At 43.8% G+C, this 21597-nt stretch overlaps 1 protein-coding gene across 2 annotated transcripts in view; it reads left to right on the top strand.

Moving 5' to 3' along the window:
• The window catches only part of LOC134356361 (protein LSM14 homolog A-like), a 115997-nt gene that overhangs the window by 59313 nt on the left and 35087 nt on the right, over positions 1-21597 (top strand). Inside the window, exons 4-6 of one of the 2 annotated variants that reach the window (XM_063067264.1) lie at positions 13881-14003; positions 16673-16837; positions 19218-19298. In XM_063067264.1, coding sequence (XP_062923334.1) covers positions 13881-14003; positions 16673-16837; positions 19218-19298 — 369 coding nt within the window. The remainder of the gene's footprint in view (positions 1-13880; positions 14004-16672; positions 16838-19217; positions 19299-21597) is intronic. The other variant, XM_063067265.1, reaches the window with a different exon arrangement.

Here is a 21597-nt window from a genome sequence, read left to right as displayed (position 1 = left end):
TGTTCCTCTCAGCCCCATTCTCCTGCCTTCTCCCCCGTGTTCCTTCGTGCTGTGAGCAATCAAGAATACCAATCTCTGCCTTAAATATACATTAAGACTTGGCCCGCACAGGCGCCAGTGGCAAAGAGTTCCCCAGATTCACCACTCTCTGGCTAAAAAAGTTCCTCCTTGTATCCGTTCCAAAAGGATGCCCCTCTATTCTGAGGCTGTGTCTTAGATTATCCCACCATAGGAAACATCCTCTCCACATCCACTCAATCAAGCCCTTTCACCATCGATAGGCTTCAATGAGGTCACCCCTCATTCTTCTGAATGCCAGTGAATACAGGGCCAGAGCCATCAAATGGTCATCATGTGACAAGCCATTCGATACGGGAATCATTTTCGTGAACCTCCTTTGAACCCTCTCCAGTTTCAGCACATCCTTTCTAAGCTTGAGCTGTTCTTTTTTTACTTAATCTGACTGAAGCCTCAAAGACCTAAAGCCGGCATCACATCTCCACTCTTTGACTCTGTACACTCAGATGACGGCCTTTGCACTTCCCCATCTTCCTTTAATTTGCTTTTGCTACTCAATCCCAAACACTGATTTGTTACTGGGAAAAGCTCTTTTATCAGTGTAGCGACCAGCTGCTGGCTTTTCTACCCGGGTGTGGACCTGAGTGAGATTTCTTCCTTCCGATGTCCAGATTGGTTGCTGGTCAAAGCTGTTTCAGCTGTAGCAACCCGCTGCTGGTTTTCTACCGGGGCAGTGGACCTGAGTGAAATTCCCTCCATCCGATGTCTGAATTGGTCACTGGTCAAAGCTGTTTCAGCTATAGCAACACACATCAAAGTTGCTGGTGAACGCAGCAGGCCAGGCAGCATCTATAGGAAGAGGCGCAGTCGACGTTTCAGGCCGAGACCCTTCGTCAGGACTAACTGAAGGAAGAGTGAGTAAGGGATTTGAAAGGGGGAGGGGGAGATGCAAAATGATAGGAGAAGACAGGAGGGGGAGGGATGGAGTCGAGAGCTGGACAGGTGATAGGCAGAAGGGGATACGAGAGGATCATGGGACAGGAGGTCCGGGAAGAAAGACGGGGGGGGGGGTGACCTAGAGGATGGGCAAGAGGTATATTCAGAGGGACAGAGGGAGAAAAAGGAGAGTGAGAGAAAGAATGTGTGCATAAAAAGGAGTAACAGATGGGGTACGAGGGGGAGGTGGGGCCTAGCGGAAGTTAGAGAAGTCAATGTTCATGCCATCAGGTTGGAGGCTACCCATACGGAATATAAGGTGTTGTTCCTCCAACCTGAGTGTGGCTTCATCTTTACAGTAGAGGAGGCCGTGGATAGACATGTCAGAATGGGAATGGGATGTGGAATTAAAATGTGTGGCCACTGGGAGATCCTGCTTTCTCTGGCGGACAGAGCGTAGATGTTCAGCAAAGCGGTCTCCCAGTCTGCGTCGGGTCTCACCAATATATAAAAGGCCACATCGGGAGCACCGGACGCAGTATATCACCCCAGTCGACTCACAGGTGAAGTGATGCCTCACCTGGAAGGACTGTTTGGGGCCCTGAATGGTGGTAAGGGAGGAAGTGTAAGGGCATGTGTAGCACTTGTTCCGCTTACACGGATAAGTGCCAGGAGGGAGATCAGTGGGGAGGGATGGGGGGGACGAATGGACAAGGGAGTTGTGTAGGGAGCGATCCCTGCGGAATGCAGAGAGAGGGGGGGAGGGAAAGATATGCTTAGTGGTGGGATCCCGTTGGAGGTGGCGGAAGTTACGGAGAATAATATGTTGGACCCGGAGGCTGGTGGGGTGGTAGGTGAGGACCAGGGGAACCCTATTCCTAGTGGGGTGGTGGGAGGATGGAGTGGTGCCCTGGGGAAGAGGCGCTGGCTATCCACTCTATCTATTCCTCTTAACATCTTGTATACCTATCTTCCTTCTCTCCAAAGAGTAAAGCCCTAGTTCCCTTAATCTCTGATCATAATGCATACTCTCTAAACCAGGTAGTATCCTGGTACGTCTCCTCTGTACCCTTTCCAATGCTTCCACATCCTTCCTATGGTGAGGTGACCAGAACTGGACACAGTACTCCAAGTGTGGCCTAACCAGAGTTTTATAGAGCTGCATCATTACCCCGCGACTCTTAAACTTTATCCCTCGACTTATGAAAGCTAACACCCCATAAGCTTTCTTAACTACCCTATCTACCTATGAGGCAACTTTCAGGGATGTATGGACATGTACCCCCAGATCCCTCTGCTCCTCCACGCTACCAAGTACCCTGCCATTTACTTTGTACTCTGCCTTGGAGTTTATCCGTCCAAAGTGTACCATCTCACACTTCTCCAGGTTGAACTCCATCTGCCACTTCTCAGCCAACTTCTGCATCCTATCAATGTCTTTCTGCAATCTTCGACAATCCTCTACACTATCCACAACACCACCAACCTTTGTGTCATCTGCAAACTTGCTAACCCACCCTTCTTCCCCGACATCCAGGTCATTAATAAAAATCATGAAAAATAGAGGTCCCAGAACCGATCCTTGTGGGACACCACTAGTCACAACCCTCCAATCCGAATGTACTCCCTCCACCACGACCCTCTGCTTTCTGCAGGTGAGCCAATTCTGAATCCACCTGGCCAAACTTCCCTGGATCCCTTGCCTTCTGACTTTCTGACTAAGCCTACCGTGTGGAACCTTGTCAAATGTCTTATTAAAAGCCATGTAGATCACATCCACCGCACTACCTTCATCTATATGTCTGGTCACCTCCTCAAAGAACTCTATCAGGCCATGCTAACTGTCCCTGATCAGACCATGATTCTCTAAATGCCCATAGATCCTATCTCTAAGAATCTTTTCCAACAGCTTTCCCACCACAGACGTAAGGTTCACTGGTCTATAATTACCAGGACTATCCCTACGACCTTTTTTGAACAAGGGGAGAACATTCGCCTCCCTCCAATCCTCCGGTAGCATTCCCGTGGACAACGAGGACATGAAGATCCTAGCCAGAGGCTCAGCAATCTCTTCCCCCGCCTCGTGGAGCAGCCTGGGGAATATTCCGTCAGGCCCCAGGGACTTATCCGTCCTAATGTATTTTCACAACTCCAACACCTCCTCTCCCTTAATATCAACTTGCTCCAGAACATCAACCAAACTCATATTGTCCTCACCTTCATCAAGTTCCCTCTCATTGGTGAATACCGAAGAGAAGTATTCATTGAGGACCTCGCTCACTTCCACAGCCTCCAGGCACATCTTCTCACCTTTATCTCTAACTGGTCCTACCTTCACTCCTGTCATTATTTTGTTCTTCACATAATTGAAGAATGCCTTGGGGTTTTCCTTTACCCTACTCGCCAAGGCCTTCTCATGCCCCCTTCTTAAGCTCCTTTCTTGCTTCCCTATATTCCTCAATAGACCCTTCTGATCCTTGCTACCTGAATCTCATGCTGTCTTCTTCCACGTGACTAGATTTTCCACTTCACTAGTCACCCATGGCTCCTTCACCCTATCATTCTTTATCTTCCTCACCAGGATAAGTTTATCCTTAACATCCAGCAAGAGATCCCTAATCATGGACCACATGTCCATAGTACATTTCCCTGCAAAATCATTATCCTAATTCACACCCACAAGTTCTAGCCTTGTAGCCTCATAATTTGCCCTACCCCAATTAAAAATTTTCTTGTCCTCTCTGATTCTATCCTTTTCCATGATAATGCTAAAGACCAGGAAGCAGTGGTCACTGTCCCCCAGATGCTCACCCACTGAGAGATCTGTGACCTGACCCAGTTTGTTACCTAATACTAGATCAAGTATGGTATTCCCCCTTGTCGGCCTGTCAACATATTGTGACAGGAATCCGTCCTGGACACACTTAACAAACTCTGCCCCGTCTAAACCACTGGAACTAATCAGGTGCCAATCAATATTAGGGAAGTTAAAGTCACCCATGATAACAACCCTGTTATTTTTGCACCTTTCCGAAAACTGCCTCCCAGTCTGCTCCTCGGTATCTCTGCTGCTACCAGGGGGCCTATAGAATACTCCCAATAGAGGAACTGTTCCCTTCCTGTTCCTGACTTCCACCCATACTGACTCAAAAGAAGATCCTGCTACATTACCCACCCTTTCTGTAGCTGTAATAGTATCCCTGACCCGTAATGCCACCCCTCCTCCCCTTTTCCCCCCTCTCTATCCCTTTTAAAGCACTGAAATCCAGGAATATTGAGAATCCATTCCTGCCCTGGTGCCAGCCAAGTCTCTGTAATGGCCACTACAACATAATTCCATGTATGTATCCAAGCTCTCAGTTCATCACCTTTGTTCCTGATGCTTCTTGCATTGAAATACATACACTTTAGCCCTTCTACCGTACTACCTTTACACCCTTTATTCTGCTTCTCTTTCCTCAAAGCCTCTTTATATGTTAGATCTGGCTTTACTCCATGCACTATACTTTCAGTTCTTGCATGACCTTTATCCACCTCCGCCTCACTATCTGCTCTAACACTTTGGTTCCCCTCCCCCTGCAAATCTAGCTTAAACTCCCCAGAGCAGCAGTAGCAAACCTTCCCGCAAGGATGTTAGTCCCCCTCCAGTTCAGGTGCAACCCATCCCGTCGGAACAGGTCCCACCTTCCCTGGAACAAACCACAACATTTGGCTGCTCACCCTCCTTCCTGAGAATACTAAGAACTCGGTCTGGCACCAGGGAGGCAACAGACCATCCGGGATTCTCGATCTCTCCCACAGAACCTCTTATCTGTCTCCCTAACTATCGAATCCCCTATCACTACTGCTGTCCTCTTTTCCCTCCTTCCCTTCTGAGCTGAGGGTCCAGTCTCGGTGCCAGAGACGTGACCACTACAACTTGTCCCTGGTAGCTCGTCCCCACCAACAGAATCCAAAACAATATACTTATTATTGATGGGAACGGCCATAGGGGTGCTCTGCTCATTCTGTCTACTCCCCTTCCCTCTCCTGACAGTCACCCAGCTACCTGCCTCCTGGCTTTTAGGGGTGACTATCTCCCTGAAACTCCTGTTTATTTCTGCCTCTGCCTCACGAATGATCCGAAAGTCATCCAGCTCCAGCTACAGTTCCCTAACTCGGTTTATTTATTTGGAGATAACTGTGTGGATAGGCCCTCCTAGCCCTTTGAGCTTTGCCACCCAGCAACCCACTGATTTAACCCTAGCCTAATCAAAGAAATTTACAATGACCAATTAACCTACTATTAGTACGTCTTTGGACTGTGAGAGGATACCCATGTGCACACGAGCAGAATGAGAATGCCGGAATTGAACTCTGAACTCCGACACCTGAGCTGTAATAACTTTGTGCTGACTGCTTCGCTACCATCTGCTTCTTTATTTGCCTTAATGGTGTCTGATGCAAGTCTCAGCTTGTGTAGGGAATGGAGATTTTTTTTTTCCTCTGGTGGATGAAGGAGGAAGTTGTTGCCTTTGTCCCAGTGACTGCTGCAGTAGGCTTGAAAAACTCAGGAATGATGCTATGAAGTGAGATTGGAATTAAAGCCCAGGCAAGTAAAGGCTGGATGTATTTATGTACTCAGCCACGAGATCACCTAGGACATTGCTACCATCAGGGAGGTGGTACAGGAGCCTGAAGAGACACATTTAGTATTTAGGGCCAACTTCTACTCCTCCACCATCAGATGTCTGAATGGACAATGAACCCTCAGTATTTTTTTTGCTCTCTTTTTGCACATATCTACACAGTATATGTTGTGTGTATATAGAGGGCTGGAGAAGGGGGAATCTTACAGGAGAGGACAGAAAATCATGGAAGAAAGGGGAGGAGGAGGAGCTCCAGAGGGAGGTGATGGGCAGGGAAGGGGATACAGTGTGAGAGGGGGACGGCATTAGGGAATGATGGCAAGGAAGGGGGCAATTGCCAGAAGTTTGCAAAATCTTCCAACCTGAATACAGCCGCATCGTGGCAGTAGAAGGGGCCATTGACTGACATGTTGGAATGGGAAGTAGAGTTGAAGTGGGTGGCCACTGGGAAATCCCGTTTGTTGTGGCAGGTGGACCGAAGGTGTGTGTATACATTTATTATCGTAATTTATATTTTTAAATTATTTATTGCACTGTACTGCTGTTGCAAAACAACAAATTTCACGACATATACCAGTGATATTAAACCTGATTCTGATTCTACAGCATGTTATGCACACTGCCAGCAGAAGTGGTGGATGTGAGTTTGATTTCAACATTTAAGCGAAATTTGTACAAGTTCATGGATTGGAGGACTGTGGATCACGTGCAGGTGAATGGGGCTAGGCAGATTAATAGTTTGGCATGGGCTGAACGGCCTGTGGTGCCCTACGACTCTATAGAGTCTATCAACATTCATCAGACCAGACTTGCACTCCTGTGTTAAACATTGAAAGAAAGTAAAGGTTTGCTCGTTCGGTAACAATCTCGTGCTATGGACAGTTGCTCATCAATTTTTATGCCATTGGTTTCCATCTCAGATGCACACAAACCAACAGGAACTGAAGCAGAGCTAATGTGAAAATCTTGTTCTTCAGTGTGGATTTATGAGTTGGTGGAATTTTGTTTCTGAAAAATAAGCAGTGAACTGGAAGTGCTGACGTGAAAATATTTGAAGCTGTTCGGTTTACAGGGGCCATATCCCATGAATGTCCAGGTAGATAAACAACTTGTAATAGGAGATAGAACAGTTCTACACAACAGGAATGAACCACTCACAATATCTGTGCTGACCATATCAGTTTGAACAAATTCCATCTGTCTGCTGGTGATCTATGTCCCTCCATCCATCCCCCGCCTGTTTGTGTGTTTCTGAATGCCCTTTAAATGTTGCTATCTTATCTTTGTCCACTGGCGACACAGTCCACCTTCCACTCAAAGTTCAAAGTAAATTTGCTATCGAAGTACATCTATGTCAGTATATACAACCCTGAGGTTCAATTTTCTTGCAGGCATTCACAGTAAATAAAAGAAACACAACGGAAGCAATGAAAATTTGCACACAACAAAAATGTTATTTGAAGGAAAATTACAAGCTCCAGATTACAGTGATAGTCCAGAAGTACAGTGCATCCAGAAGTTTTGTGAGCTGTCCCACTCTGTGTGAATGAAGATGTGTAAAAACCTTACTTTTCACATCTTCATACTTTTCTGCTCTCCTCCTTAAGCTTTCCTTTTGTCCTTTCACCTGAAGTGTGTCCCCTCTAGTATTTGACATTTCTACACCTGCACCTTATGCCACCTCAAGTAAGTTTATGTTTCTGCTGTCCGGCACCATCTCTCTTCCTGCTTCTTCAGTATTCACATGGCTGGAGAGTGTTGGTGTGACTCTTTTTATTTTGTATGCTCTCTTTTTGTCTCTGACTTTCTTTGGCAGTTTGGTTCTTAGATGTTAGAAACATAGAAACATAGAAAATAGGTGCAGGAGTAGGCCATTCGGCCCTTCGAGCCTGCACCGCCATTTATTATGATCATGGCTGATCATCCAACTCAGAACCCAGCCTTCCCTCCATACCCCCTGACCCCTGTAGCCACAGGGGCCATATCTAACTTCCTTTTAAACATAGCTGATGAACTGGCCTCAACAGTTTGCTGTGGCAGAGAATTCCACAGATTCACCACTCTCTGTGTGAAGAAGTTTTTCCTAATCTCGGTCCTAAAAGGCTTCCCCTCTATCCTCAAACTGTGACCCCTCGTTCTGGACCTCCCCAACATCGGGAACAATCTTCCCGCATCTAGCCTGTCCAATCCCTTTAGGATCTTATACGTTTCAATCAGATCCCCCCTCAATCTTCTAAATTCCAACGAGTACAAGCCCAGTTCATCCAGTCTTTCTTCATATGAAAGACCTGCCATCCCAGGAATCAATCTGGTGAACCTTCTTTGTACTCCCTCTATGGCAAAGATGTCTTTCCTCAGATTAGGGGACCAAAACTGCACACAATACTCCAGGTGTGGTCTCACCAAGGCCTTGTACAACTGCAGTAGTACCTCCCTGCTCCTGTACTCGAATCCTCTCACTATAAATGCCAGCATACCGTTCGCCTTTTTCACCGCCTGCTGTACCTGCATGCCCACTTTCAATGACTGGTGTATAATGACACCCAGGTCTCGTTGCACCTCCCCTTTTCCTAATCGGCCACCATTCAGATAATAATCTGTTTTCCTCTTTTTGCCACCAAAGTGGATAACTTCACATTTATCCACATTAAATTGCATCTGCCATGAGTTTGCCCACTCACCCAACCTATCCAAGTCACCCTGCATCCTCTTAGCATCCTCCTCACTGCTAACACTGCCACCCAGCTTCGTGTCATCCGCAAACTTGGAGATGCTGCATTTAATTCCCTCATCCAAGTCATTAATATATATTGTAAACAACTGGGGTCCCAGCACTGAGCCTTACGGTACCCCACTAGTCACCGCCTGCCATTCTGAAAAGGTCCCGTTTATTCCCACTCTTTGCTTCCTGTCTGCTAACCAATTCTCCACCCACACCAATACCTTACCCCCAATACCGTGTGCTTTAAGTTTGCACACTAATCTCCTGTGTGGGACCTTGTCAAAAGCCTTTTGAAAATCCAAATATACCACATCCACTGGTTCTCCCCTATCCACTCTACTAGTTACATCCTCAAAAAATTCTATGAGATTCGTCAGACATGATTTTCCTTTCACAAATCCATGCTGACTTTGTCCGATCATTTCACCGCTTTCCAAATGTGCTGTTATCACATCCTTGATAACTGACTCCAGCAGTTTCCCCACCACCGACGTTAGGCTAACGGGCCTATAATTCCCCGGTTTCTCTCTCCCTCCTTTTTTAAAAAGTGGGGTTACATTAGCCACCCTCCAATCCTCAGGAACTAGTCCAGAATCTAACGAGTTTTGAAAAATTATCACTAATGCATCCACTATTTCTTGGGCTACTTCCTTAAGCACTCTGGGATGCAGACCATCTGGCCCTGGGGATTTATCTGCCTTCAATCCCTTCAATTTACCTAACACCACTTCCCTACTAACATGTATTTCACTCAGTTCCTCCATCTCACTGGACCCTCTGTCCCTTACTATTTCTGGAAGATTATTTATGTCCTCCTTAGTGAAGACAGAACCAAAATAATTATTCAATTGGTCTGCCATGTCCTTGCTCCCCATAATCAATTCACCTGTTTCTGTCTGCAGGGGACCTACATTTGTCTTTATCAGTCTTTTCCTTTTTACATATCTATAAAAGCTTTTACAGTCTGTTTTTATGTTCTCTGCCAGTTTTCTCTCATAATCTTTTTTCCCCTTCCTAATTAAGCCCTTTGTCCTCCTCTGCTGAACTCTGAATTTCTCCCAGTCCTCAGGTGAGCCACTTTCTCTGGCTAATTTGTATGCTACTTCTTTGGAATTGATACTATCCCTAATTTCTCTTGTCAGCCACGGGTGCACTACCTTCCTTGATTTATTCTTTTGCCAAACTGGGATGAACAATTGTTGTAGTTCATCCATGCAACCTTTAAATGCCTGCCATTGCATATCCACCGTCAATCCTTTAAGTGTCATTTGCCAGTCTATCTTAGCTAATTCACGACTCATACCTTCAAAGTTACCCCTCTTTAAGTTCATTATGTTAATTGTTTTGCATCAGTCACGTTTGTTTTTCTGGTTGTTTTAGCCCAGTATTTTGTTTTGGTCTTCTGGGGCCCTCTGACATTATTTTCCCTTTCAATCTCTGTCCTAGTCACGTTTCTCAACTCTGGCTGAAACAACTCACCTTTAAAACCTCCAGAGATATATCACATTGATTATTGCGATGTGGACTTCATCCTTTAGTGAGGGGAAATTTCTTCACTCAGAGGGCTATGAGAGTGTGGAGTGAACTGTGAACAAGTGGTACATGTGAGATCAATTTCATCATTTAAGCAAATTCTAGATAGGTACACGGATGATACTAGTATTGTTGGATATGGTCTTGGTGCAGGTCAGTGGGTGTAGGCAATTTAAATGATTTTGGCATGGGCTAGATGGGCCAGTTCTCTGCTGTACTTTTCTATGACTGTGACTTTACAGAAATGTGCAATCTGCTTAATCACTTTTCAAAGTTTAGAAGAATGAGGGGTGATGTTATATCCAGTAATGAGGTACATGGGTACCACGGTAGCATAGCGATTGGTGCAATGTTATTTCAGTTTGGGGCGTCAGACTTCAGAGTTGATTTCCAACGTCATCTCTAGGGAGTTTGTACGATCTCCTTATGACCACATGGTTTCCTCCATGTGCACTGGTTTCCTACCACAGTCCAAAGACATACCAGTTAGAAGGTTAATTAGTCTTTGTAAATTGTTGTGTGATTAAGGTAGGGTTAAATTGGTAGGTTGCTGGTGGCAAAGCTCGAAGGGCTGGAAATGCCTGTTCCACACTTTAAGTCTAAGTAAAATAAAAATATGGCCATCCTCAGCCCTATCACTCCAGTTCCCATCCTCCTGCCAACTTAATTTAAACCCTCCCCAACAGTTCTAGCAAATCTACCCGTAAGGATATACTTTCCCCTCAGGTTCCGGTGTAAGCCGTCGTTTTTGTACATACCTTCCCCAGAAGAAACTGCAATGATCCAGAAATCTGAAACCCTGCTCCCTGAACCACTTCCTAAGCTACTCTTTATCATCCTATTCCTGTCCTAACTTGTGTGTGGTACTGGAAGTAATCCACAGATTACTACCTTGGAGGTCCTGCACTTCAGCCTTTTTCCTATCTCCCTATACTCACGACACAGGATCTCTTTTCCTTTTCTACCTACGTCATTGGTGCCAATGTGCACCACAACCTCTGGCTACTCATCCTCCCTCTTCAGAATCTTCTGCAGCTGCTCTGAGACACCCTTAACCCTAGCACCTTGGAAGCCACATACCATCTTGGCCTCTCTTTCACAGCCACAGAATCTGCTGTCCATCCCCCAACTATCGAGTCTCCTATCATTGCCTCCCTGCCTGACTTTACCCTTCACTGCTGACTTTTTGCTGAGGGGATTGGCCACAAGGGAACCCTGCACTCTGAGTGTGAGTGACTACCTCAGTAAAAGTCTCTAAGGTTTTCAACCTCCCGGATGATCTTAAGTGCATCCAGCTCCAGCTGCAGTTCCTGTACCTTGTCAGTAATGAGCTGAAGTTGGGTGCACTTCCTGCAGATGTATTCATTGAGGAAACCATTAGGTACCCTGAAATCTCACATCTCACAGGAGGGCCATTCTACCACCATAACCCCCCATCCTGCCTTCACTTGTTATACCCCTAACTTCTAAAACCCAAGTTTTAGCCTGTGTCTGTTCTCACTTAAGCCTCTTGAGCCAAAGCTTGTCCACTCTCACAACGGTCACTCCACTTAATCCTTGCTTCTTTTTATTTATCATTGTAAGTTACTGTTAACCCAAGCAATTTCCTGCTCCACAGACAAGTCCCAGCAGGCACCGCTCGCTTTTTAAAACTGGCAAGTGAAGTCCACAAGGAACTTTCTCCAGCTTGCTCACCCGTGGCCGGGGTATCAAGAGTAGTGGTCAGAGCCAGTTGGTCAGTCAGGAGAGAGATGAGAAGAAATGTTTTTACTCAATGAGTAGTGATCTTTCAACTCTTTTACTATGATGGCTCAGTCATTGAGAATATTCAGGACCAAGATTGGTGGAGTTTTGGGGATTTAGGAAATTAAGGGATATATTTTTGATACAGGAAAGACCCTGAGGTGTAAGATCAGTAATGGCTGTCATAAAGGTTGGAGCCAGTTGAAAGGACGTCTTGCTGCTTCCCCAAGTTATTTTGTTCAGTTACTCTTCTTCATATTTCCTCCTCCCCTTCCCTCTTCTTACATTCCCCAGTCTAGCCTCTTACCGCTTCCCCTCACCTGCCCATCACCACCTTTGCTGCTCCTCCTTCCCTTTCTTCCATGATGCACTCTTTTCTCCTATCAGATTCTTTCTTTCAAGCCTTTTACCTTTTCTACCTATCTCCCACCTCCACAGCTGCTTACTTCATCCCCCATCTCCTTATTCTGGCATCTTTCCCCTTCCTTTCCAGTCATGATGACAGCCTGAAACAACACAAACAAGAGGGTTCCTCCAGCATTTTGTGTGCGTTGCCTGAAACACCAGCTATTTCTTCATTTCCATATATGCTGCCTGACCTCCAGCATTTTATGTGTTGTTCCTCTGCGCTTTTTTTTTGCATTTCACCCAAGCCACGTCTGTTCTCATTCATTATTGGAGTTTTCTGTGTTTTACATAGAAATGATACAAAGTGTGGAATTGGTTCCTGTTCCTATTTGGCTTGCATCCCAGAGTTAAGTCTAACAATCTTGTCTTCCTCTTTGGGTCAGAAACATATCAGTCAGGAAACTTCCTGTGAACTTAACACAGAAACTCTTTTCAATGGTTTGTCCTTCATTATCACTTGTCTTTGGGTTTTGTGTACAGTAGTTTCTGGTTCATAGGGACACATCAGGACCAGTACATTGCAGTCCAATTCCGAAGTTTCTTGGAAATAGTTAAAAGAGTATAAAAAAGACAAATTAGCATTCAACTAAGTAACAAATTATGTATTTATTGAAATACAGAACAAATTAGAACACTACCAATACTACTACAGTGCTATAAAACTGTATTAGTTCCTAATAGTTATCAACAGAGGAATTCATCCAGTGTGTACTGGCGTGTTCATTTAATTGTAAATGAACAAAATCAACGCAGACACCTACTGCAGATAATGGACTACCTTATACAATGCATTGCATTCTCCAAATCTTCATTTTCATTGTGTCACTCAAGACGATTGTGGATACCTTAAAATTCTTCGTAATGCCTAACTTATTGATGTAGTGAAATCGTTTCAATTTTCACTACCGGCCTTTTTTGGCATCTCCAAGCCTGAATGCTTGAATCCAGCAGATGTGATGCTGTGGTCTCGCCTCTACCTGTTCCTCCTAAATATTCTTCATGTTCTCAGAGAAATGGAGACCCTGCTTGAGTCAATTCTTTAAATCCAAGTATGTTCATACATGTTGAATATCAACCCAGTTAAATGCTGCCCTTTGGGTGGTGGGTTCATTGGATGTACTTTAGAATGTAGATAAGTTTCATTTTGCTGTGATAATCTCCAGGAGGGAGCAGTTAGTATTGTGATGAGAACAAACTCCAGGCTATCAAGCAAGCCAAGGTGATGCCACTGGTAATCAGAATCAGGTTTAATATCACTGGCATATGTCGTGAAATTTGTTGTCTTGCGGCAGCAGCATACATAATGACAAAAGGCTATCAAATACAATTAGAAATATATATGTATATAATTAAATTAAGTAAGCTGTGCCAAAAAAAAGAGAAAAAAAAAACTATTAAGATGGTTGTTCATGGGTTCATTGTCCATTCAGAAATCTGATGGCGGAGGGGAAGAAGCTGTTCCTGAAACATTGAGTGTGTGTCTTCATGCTCCTGTATCTCCTCCTTGATGGTAACAATGGGAAGACTGCATGTCCTGAGTGATGGGAGTCCTTGATGATGAATGCTGCTTTTATAAGACATCGCCTTTTGAAGGTGTCCTCGAGCTCGCCTTTCTTATTGTCTGGGAATATTTAACTTTTCTTGTTTAAAAATTAGTTATGATGTATTTTTTTAAATTTCTGATAGTGGGAGATTAAGTGTTCTTGGGTTTGCATGTGATAATGCCAAAGTAGATTTTTACATTTGTTAAAAAGCCTGTCTGAATGGTGGGTTATATTTAGTTCTTCATTGTCAGTATTGGTGAATTTTAATGTGCCAGACTGGGCAGTCTTCATAATCATTTTTTTTAAATTGACTTTCTTTCCTTGTTTTTGTTCCAAAACCGCAAACAGGAGGCCCCTCGTCTTCTTTCAACAGCAACAAAACCAGCTTCGCATCACTTACACAGACCAGCTCACTGGGTTCGACCGTCAAACCCGATTCGAGCTCTCTGAAATTGCAGTTAGCTTTTCAGGGTAAAGTCTTTCACATTTTCAGTCTTTCTTTGAAAAAAACAAATAAATTCTTTCCAAAGCATAATTTTGAATTTAAAAGTTGATTTAGAGATGATCTCCCTAGTCATTGCCCAAGTTGAGCAATATGATTTAGAAATGCTGTGTCTTCAAGAGATTGCAGCATAAGCAGTAAGTTTCAGTCAATCTCCTATCTGAATGGTTCTCCTTAAGATTCTGACTTGCACTGCCTGCAATTTTGTTTGTCTCCTGGCCAGTTTTCATTGTTGTATTCAGTTGGTTGCCTTCTGTATGTACCAAAAAGAATGATGCTGTCTGGCATTTCATTCCTGATGCTGGTCTTGCCATATCCTGTGTCCTGTAATTGGGAATGGAAGCCTGATTTTCTCTTACTTTCCACTCTGCTTGGCCTAAAGACCCCAAATGAATGGTATTATCCCAAGAATAATTAGCAAAGGCAGTATTGAGGGACTTTCAATTCTGGGAGCTTCTATTTTGGCTCTACAGGAACCAGTAAACTTTACCAGGAAGTGTGTCTTTCTAATTATTTTTCTTGGGAAGATTAAATTTTTGCCTGTGAGCAAATGGAATTAGATTTTGAATTCAAGACAATTTCAGTATTATTGTTTTATTTTCAGTGAAAACACTTTTTGCTTACCAAAATGGGAGCCTTAAGCTTTAATGCCATTGTTTGAGAAATCAGTGTTTACCACAACACTGAAGAACTCCTATTGTCCTCTTTGAAGCTAGAACAGATGATCTTTTACATCTTTCTGACTGTGCTGTTGGGCCTTTTGTTTATCTCCTTTATCCCAGAGGCTGCATTGCTTGCATCGTTTCCTCAGTACTGCACTGATGGGTCTACCAGGATTTTTCTGCTTGGGCTCTGGAGTCAGATTGAACCAGGAATTTATGTGTGTGAATGCTACCAACTGAGCCACAACTCTGTCCTCTTATCATCCCACTGATTGGAGTTCCCACCTGACCTACTTAATTCCATTCCTATCACTAATGGGCATAGGACTCCCTGCAATGGCTTCCCTTAGTAACCCCTACCTCATTGTCTCATGTATTGTACAGTGGTCACTGGTGGGCTGTTCTGTGTTTGTCAGCTTGTCTTCGTCACCTTCATCTTCACTGAACTATCACCATATCTTTCATTTGTCCACCACTGTGTTGTGCTGCTTCCCTGATCTCTGGCATTGAGACCATAAGATATGGGAGCAGAAGTAGGCCATTCAACCCACTGAGTCTGCTCCACCATTCAATGATGGGCTGATCCAATTCCCACTCCCCTTCCTTCTCCCCAGACCCTTTGATGCCCTGGCTAATCAAGAACTTATCTATCTCTTCCTTAAATACACCCAATGACTTGGCCTCCACAGCTGCTCGTGGCAACAAATTCCACAGATTTACCACACTCTGACTAAAGTAATTTCTCTGCATTTCTGTTCTAAATGGATGCCCTTCAATCCTGAAGTTGTGCCCTCTTGTCCTGGACTCCCTACCGTGGGAAATAACTTTGCCGTATCTAATCTGTTCAGGCCTTTTAACATTCGGAATGTTTCTATGAGATCCCCCCTCATTCTTCTGAACTCCAGGGAATACAGCCCAAGAGCTGCCAGACGTTCCTCTTACAGTAACCCTCTCATTCCTGGAATCATTCTCGTGAATCTTCTCTGAACCCTCTCCAATGTCAGTATATCCCTTCTAAAATAAGGAGCCCAAAACTGCACACAGTACTCTTAAGGGTGGTCTCATGAGTGCCTTATAGAGCCTCAACATCACATCCCTGCTGTTATGTTCTATACCTCTAGAAGTGAATGCCAACATTGCATTCGCCGTCTTCACCACCAACTCAACGTGGTGCAGAAATTGAATGAGCAGAAAAATCTGTCCTGGACTCGTCTGTTTCCTGCTACCGGTTCTGTTCCTCTTCCTGGCAACTGTCTGGAGCTGTCCATCACTAAGACTCCCTTTTAATGCTGGCAGTTTTGGTCCTTGGCCTGGTCATGTATTTATTACCTCCAGACTTCAGTACTTTCCTGGTATTATGTCCTCTGATTTGAGCTGATTCAAAACATTGGTTCTCGTATCCATACTTGCATCAGGTAGGCAGGGCCTCATTTTATCATCAGAACATATCATTTTTCAATTCTCTCAGCAAGAAGCAATAGGCTCTTTGCTTAGATTATCAGCTGTTGTAGGATTGTAAAGGTGTAACCTTAAAGAATGTGACCATACAATGATAATTAACTTTACTGTAAATAATACTTTTAAAATGGTGTCTGCATTTTCATGCCTTTCTCTTCATCTTCCTGCCCTCCCTTGTTACCAACTGTCTCTTAGCCATGTTGAAAACAGTGATTCATTTTAAATATCAGACCAGGGGTTCAGGGCCCTGAGTCAGAAATCTGTACAACTCTTTTGGATGATCTGATGCGTCTCCCTGTTGGTCATTTTAGGAAGATTTTTTGAGTTTGTGAAGCTTTGTAGGCAGGAAGGGAGCCCTGGAGATGGCTAAAGTTCCACATTGATGTAGTTCTAAAGTTGTCTTTCAGAAACCCTAAATACCATCCTTTGGTTAGATGCTCTGTGATTCAGTTAAAATGTTTGCACTGCGCAGCCGCTTTCTGCATCTCAATTTATTTAATCTGTGGATTATTTTTCAGGCCGATCGAGTCCAAAACTGGAGCCCTTAAGAAAAAGTCCAACAATGGAGCAGGCAGTGCAGACGCACACTTCTCAAGCGCCTGTAGGGAGGAGGAGCCCTGTGCTAGCTAGGCCACTGCCTTCGGTTCAGCAGAAACCAATGGATACTCATGATACAAGGAAAGGTAAGAAGACAGGTGATCCATGAACCACATGGGTGGCCCACTTTGCACTTGTGCCAAAGTTGGACTGGTCTGTCCAACTGGAAATATACAAAGTTGTAGTGCCACGCTGATGTATTGCTACTCGACTTGCTATGTAGGCGCTGAGAGTTTGCAGCTTGTTAATACACCACTGAGGATCAGGAGATCTGATTACCCCCAGGAGTGATGACAATTGTTGAAAATTATTGCTTTTTTCTTCTGGCCTTAAATTAATGTCCCATGTCTGAACTGCTCAGGCATACTTCATTTTTCAGAGAGGACTGTATTTTCCTGTCCTTCTCTTTCCCCCATCTCAGTCTCCCTTTTCACCAACTGCTTCTGCCAACTGTACTGTCCTGTGAAAACAATGATTGGTGAGGAACACCAGACGAGCGGAGGATAGGAGAAAGGAGTCAGAATCAGCACAACTCATTCTGATAATTTAAAGTGTCTTCCTGTCGGTTGTTATAGTTGTCAGTTGAGCTTGCGGATGCTGCCTGCCACTTGATGGTCTAGTCCAGAAAAAAATGATTCCCCATGGAAGCAGTGAGGTGAGAATACACTCAGTGAGCACTTTATTAGGTACCTCCTGTGCCGAATAAAGTGATCACTTAGTGTGTTTGTGTTAATTGGTTTCGTTCATGTTCAGTTGTTGAATCAAGTGGATCCCTTTATTTCATTGAATAGTATTTTTTGAGCATTAAATAGCACCATTTGTACTAAAAAAAATACCTCTGGTTTGCTCTAGAGAACAAAGTTCAAATCAGTTTCATCATTTTATGGATGGAATGGCAGTGTAGCATTTAGCATAATGCTATTACAGTGCTAACAACCTGGGTTCAGTTCCGCAGTCTGTAAACAATCTGTACATTCTCCCCATGACCGTGGCAGTTTCCTCCGGGTGCTCTGGTTTCCTCCCATGTTCCAAAGACTTTTTTTGTGCTGACTTCTTGGGCCAGAAGAGCTTGTTACCATGCTGTATCTCTAAATATATATATATATTTTTAATTTCTAATCTTGCCCATCCACTTTGATATTATTTATACCATCCCTCCCTGTCAATAAGGTCAGTTTTCACTGGCCTTGCAGTTATATCTTTTGAAGGATGTGGTTAGAATGAGCTGGTGGGAAGTGGAAGTGTGGTAGTTAAGTGTAAGTAAAGGGGAGAGTAGGATTGGTCACATGAAGGATTACAACAGAAAAGAAAGTGTCGAATTTCATGGATGTGTTGTAAATTTAGCATAATGATTTGAAAATATATTGACATGTTTCAGATTAGACAAAAGTATGTTTCAGGGTCATCAAAGTATTTACAAAAATTAAACAAGATCTGCAGATACTAGGAATCTTCAACAACAACACAGAGAATGGTGAAGGAACTCAGCAGATCAGGAAGAGAATAAACAGTTGCTGTTTCTGACTAAAACCCTTCATCGGTGCCCTTCCTTTCCAGTCCCGAAGAAGGGTCTCAGCTCAAAACATCAGCTGTTTATTCCTCTCCTGCTGAGTTCCTCCAGCATTTTACAAAGGATTGTGACTTCATTTGGAGATAGCCAGTCAAAGTTGCTAATATTCATTAAAAAGTTGGAGATACAACTTGTGAAAGGTTATCTTTTTTAAGAAGTAAGAGCCTTTCAAATGAGAAAGAAGTATACACTCAGTGACCTCTTTATTAGGTACCTCCTGCTTCAAGGTTCAGCGTGTTGTGTATTCAGAGATGCTGTTCTGCACACCACTGTTGTAATGTGTGGTTGAATTGCTGTCAGCTTGAACCAGTCTGGCCATTCTCCTCTGACCAAACGTTTTCTGCCCACAGAGCTGCTATTCACTGGATGTTTTTTGAAGCAGGTTCTGAGATAATCAAGCCACCCCATCTGGCACCAACAATTATTCCACAGTCAAAGTCACTTAGATCATATCTCTTCATAATTCTGATGTTTGGTCTGAACAACTGAACCTCTTGACCATGTCTGCATGCTTTTCTGCATTGAGTTGCTGCCACATGATTGGCTGATTAGATATTTGCATTAACAAGTAGGTGTACAGGTGTACCTCATAAAGTGGCCACTGAGTGTATGTGGTGCATTATTCCTGCATTCTGATGTAACAGGTGAGAGACAAGGATCACATGGAAATAACCTTGGCTTGTTGGCTTCAAAAAATTAATTTGCTTCAAAAAATTGTCTGAAGTATAAATACAGAGCAACTTTATTGCTGTTTACAGTTTGGTTAGAAATTGCTGGTATATTTCATGATAATTCTTGAGGATAGAGACTTTGATAACCAATTTGAACTTAGACTGGGGATAAAATGTTATTGCCAAACTATAATTTGTTTGTTTTTTTTGTATCTTTTGAATCAGCTTTTGAGTCACAGAAAGCCCTGCGGCCAGAAAACGATCACTTTAAGAATGAAAATCGGGAACCAAACAAGAGGCCATCAGGTATGGTACTTCACATCTGTACAAAACAGGCAGTCTGTTCTGTGCAGCTAATGCACTGTTAAGATTTACAGATGAGAGGATGTGTGTACCAAGTGGAAGTACTGTGGTGCCCATATCTGACCTCTGGGGCTGATTTGCTCTGCAGGTCTTGCAGAGTATCAATTGCAAGTCCGATTCTTTTTCTCCAAGGTAGGTATAGCAAATATTAGAGCACATGGGTTTAAGGAAACGGGAAAAGTTTAAAGGAGATTTGCAAGTTTTTCTTTAAACAAGTTCAAGTTTATTGTCATCTGACTGAACATATACAATTGCAAGAAAATGTTTGTGAACCCTTTACAATTACTTGGTTTTCTCCATTAAATACTCGAAGTACCAAGATATACCCCAGGCTACTGTGGGAGGTGAGGGAGGAGATTGCTGAACCTCTGATGGTGATCTTTGCATCACCAATGGAGACGGGAGAAGTTCCGGAGGATTGGAGAGTTGCAGATGTTGTTCCCTTATTCAAGAAAGGGAGTAGAGATAGCCCAGGAAATTATAGATAATAATTGAGTCTTACTTCAGTGGTTGGTAAGTTGATGGAGAAGATCCTGAGAGGCAGGATTTATGAACATTTGGAGAGGCATAATATGACTAGGAATAGTCAGCATGGCTTTGTCAAAGGCAGGTCATGCCTTACGAGCCTGACTGAATTTTTTGAGGATGTGACTAAACACATTGATGAAGGTAGGGCAGTAGATATAGTGTATATGGATTTCATCAAGGCATTTGATAAGGTACCCCATGCAAGACTTATTGAGAAAATAAGGAGGCATGGAATCCAAGGGGACCTTGCTTTGTGGATCCAGAATTGATTTGCCCACGGAGTGGTTGTAGATAGTCATTATCTGCATAGAGGTTGGTGACCAGTGGTGTGCCTCAGGGATCTGTTCAGGGACCCCTTCTCTTCACGATTGTGGAGGATCAGAAGGATCTTGGGGTCCGAGTCCATAGGACACTCAAAGCTGCTGCGCAAGTTGACTCTGTGGTTAAGAAAGCATACAGTGCATTGGCCTTCATCAATCGTGGGATTGAGTTTAGGAGCCGAGAGGTACTCTTGCAGCTAAATAGGACCCTGGTCAGACCCCACTTGGAGTACTGTGCTCAGTTCTGGTCGCCTCACCTTAGGAAGGATGTGGAAACCATAGAAAGGGTGCAGAGGAGATTTACAAGGATGTTACCTGGTTTGGGGAGCATGCCTTATGAGAATAGGTTGAGTGAATTCGGCCTTTTTTCCTTGGAGTGTCGGAGAATGAGAGGTGACCTGATAAAGGTGTATAAGATGATGAGAGACATTGATCATGTGGATAGTCAGAGGCTTTTTCCCAGGGCTGAAATTGCTAGCACAAAAGGGCACAATTTTAAGGTGCTTGGAAGTAGGTACAGAGGAGATATCAGGGGTAAGTTTTTTACACAGAAAGTGGTGAGTGCGTGGAATGGGCTTCCAGCGACGGTGGTGGAGGTGCATACAACATGGTCTTTTAAGAGACTGCTGGACAGGTATATGGAATTCAGAAAAATAAAGGGCTATGGTAACCCTAGGTAATTTCTCACGTAAGGACATGTTTCACCGAGATGCAACACAGAGTGTCATAGGAAGTCATTCCTGCCTGTGGCCATCAAACTTTATAACTCCTCCCTTGGAGGGTCAGACACCCTGAGCCAATAGGCTGGTCCTGGACTTATTCCTGGCATAATTTACATATTACTATTTAACTATTTATGGTTTTATTATTATTTATTATTTATGGTGCAACTGTAACGAAAACCAATTTCCCCCGGGATCAATAAAGTATGACTATGACTATGAACAACAGGAATTCTGCAGATGCTGGAAATTCAAGCAATATACATCAAAGTTGCTGGTGAACGCAGCAGGCCAAGCAGCATCTGTAGGAAGAGGTGCAGTCGACGTTTCAGGCCGAGACCCTTCGTCAGGACTAACTGACCTCCAACTTTCAAATCCCTTACTCACTCTTCCTTCAGTTAGTCCTGACGAAGGGTCTCGGCCTGAAACGTCGACTGCATCTCTTCCTATAGATGCTGCTTGGCCTGCTGCGTTCACCAGCAACTTTGATGTATGTGACTATGACTATGATTGTGTTTGGCACAGCTTTGTGGGTCGAAGGGCCTGTATTGTGCTACAGGTTTTTCTATGTTTCTATTTTTATAAATGACCTGGATGAGGAAGTGGAGGGACGGGTTAGTAAGCTGATGACACAAAAGTTGGGTGTTGTGGATAGTGTGGAGGGCTGTCAGA

This window comes from Mobula hypostoma, chromosome 14 (genome assembly GCF_963921235.1).
Source record: "Mobula hypostoma chromosome 14, sMobHyp1.1, whole genome shotgun sequence".
NCBI lineage: Eukaryota > Metazoa > Chordata > Chondrichthyes > Myliobatiformes > Myliobatidae > Mobula > Mobula hypostoma.
The sequence above is the reverse complement of the archived record's forward strand: the minus strand, read 5'-3'. Positions and strand labels throughout refer to the sequence as shown.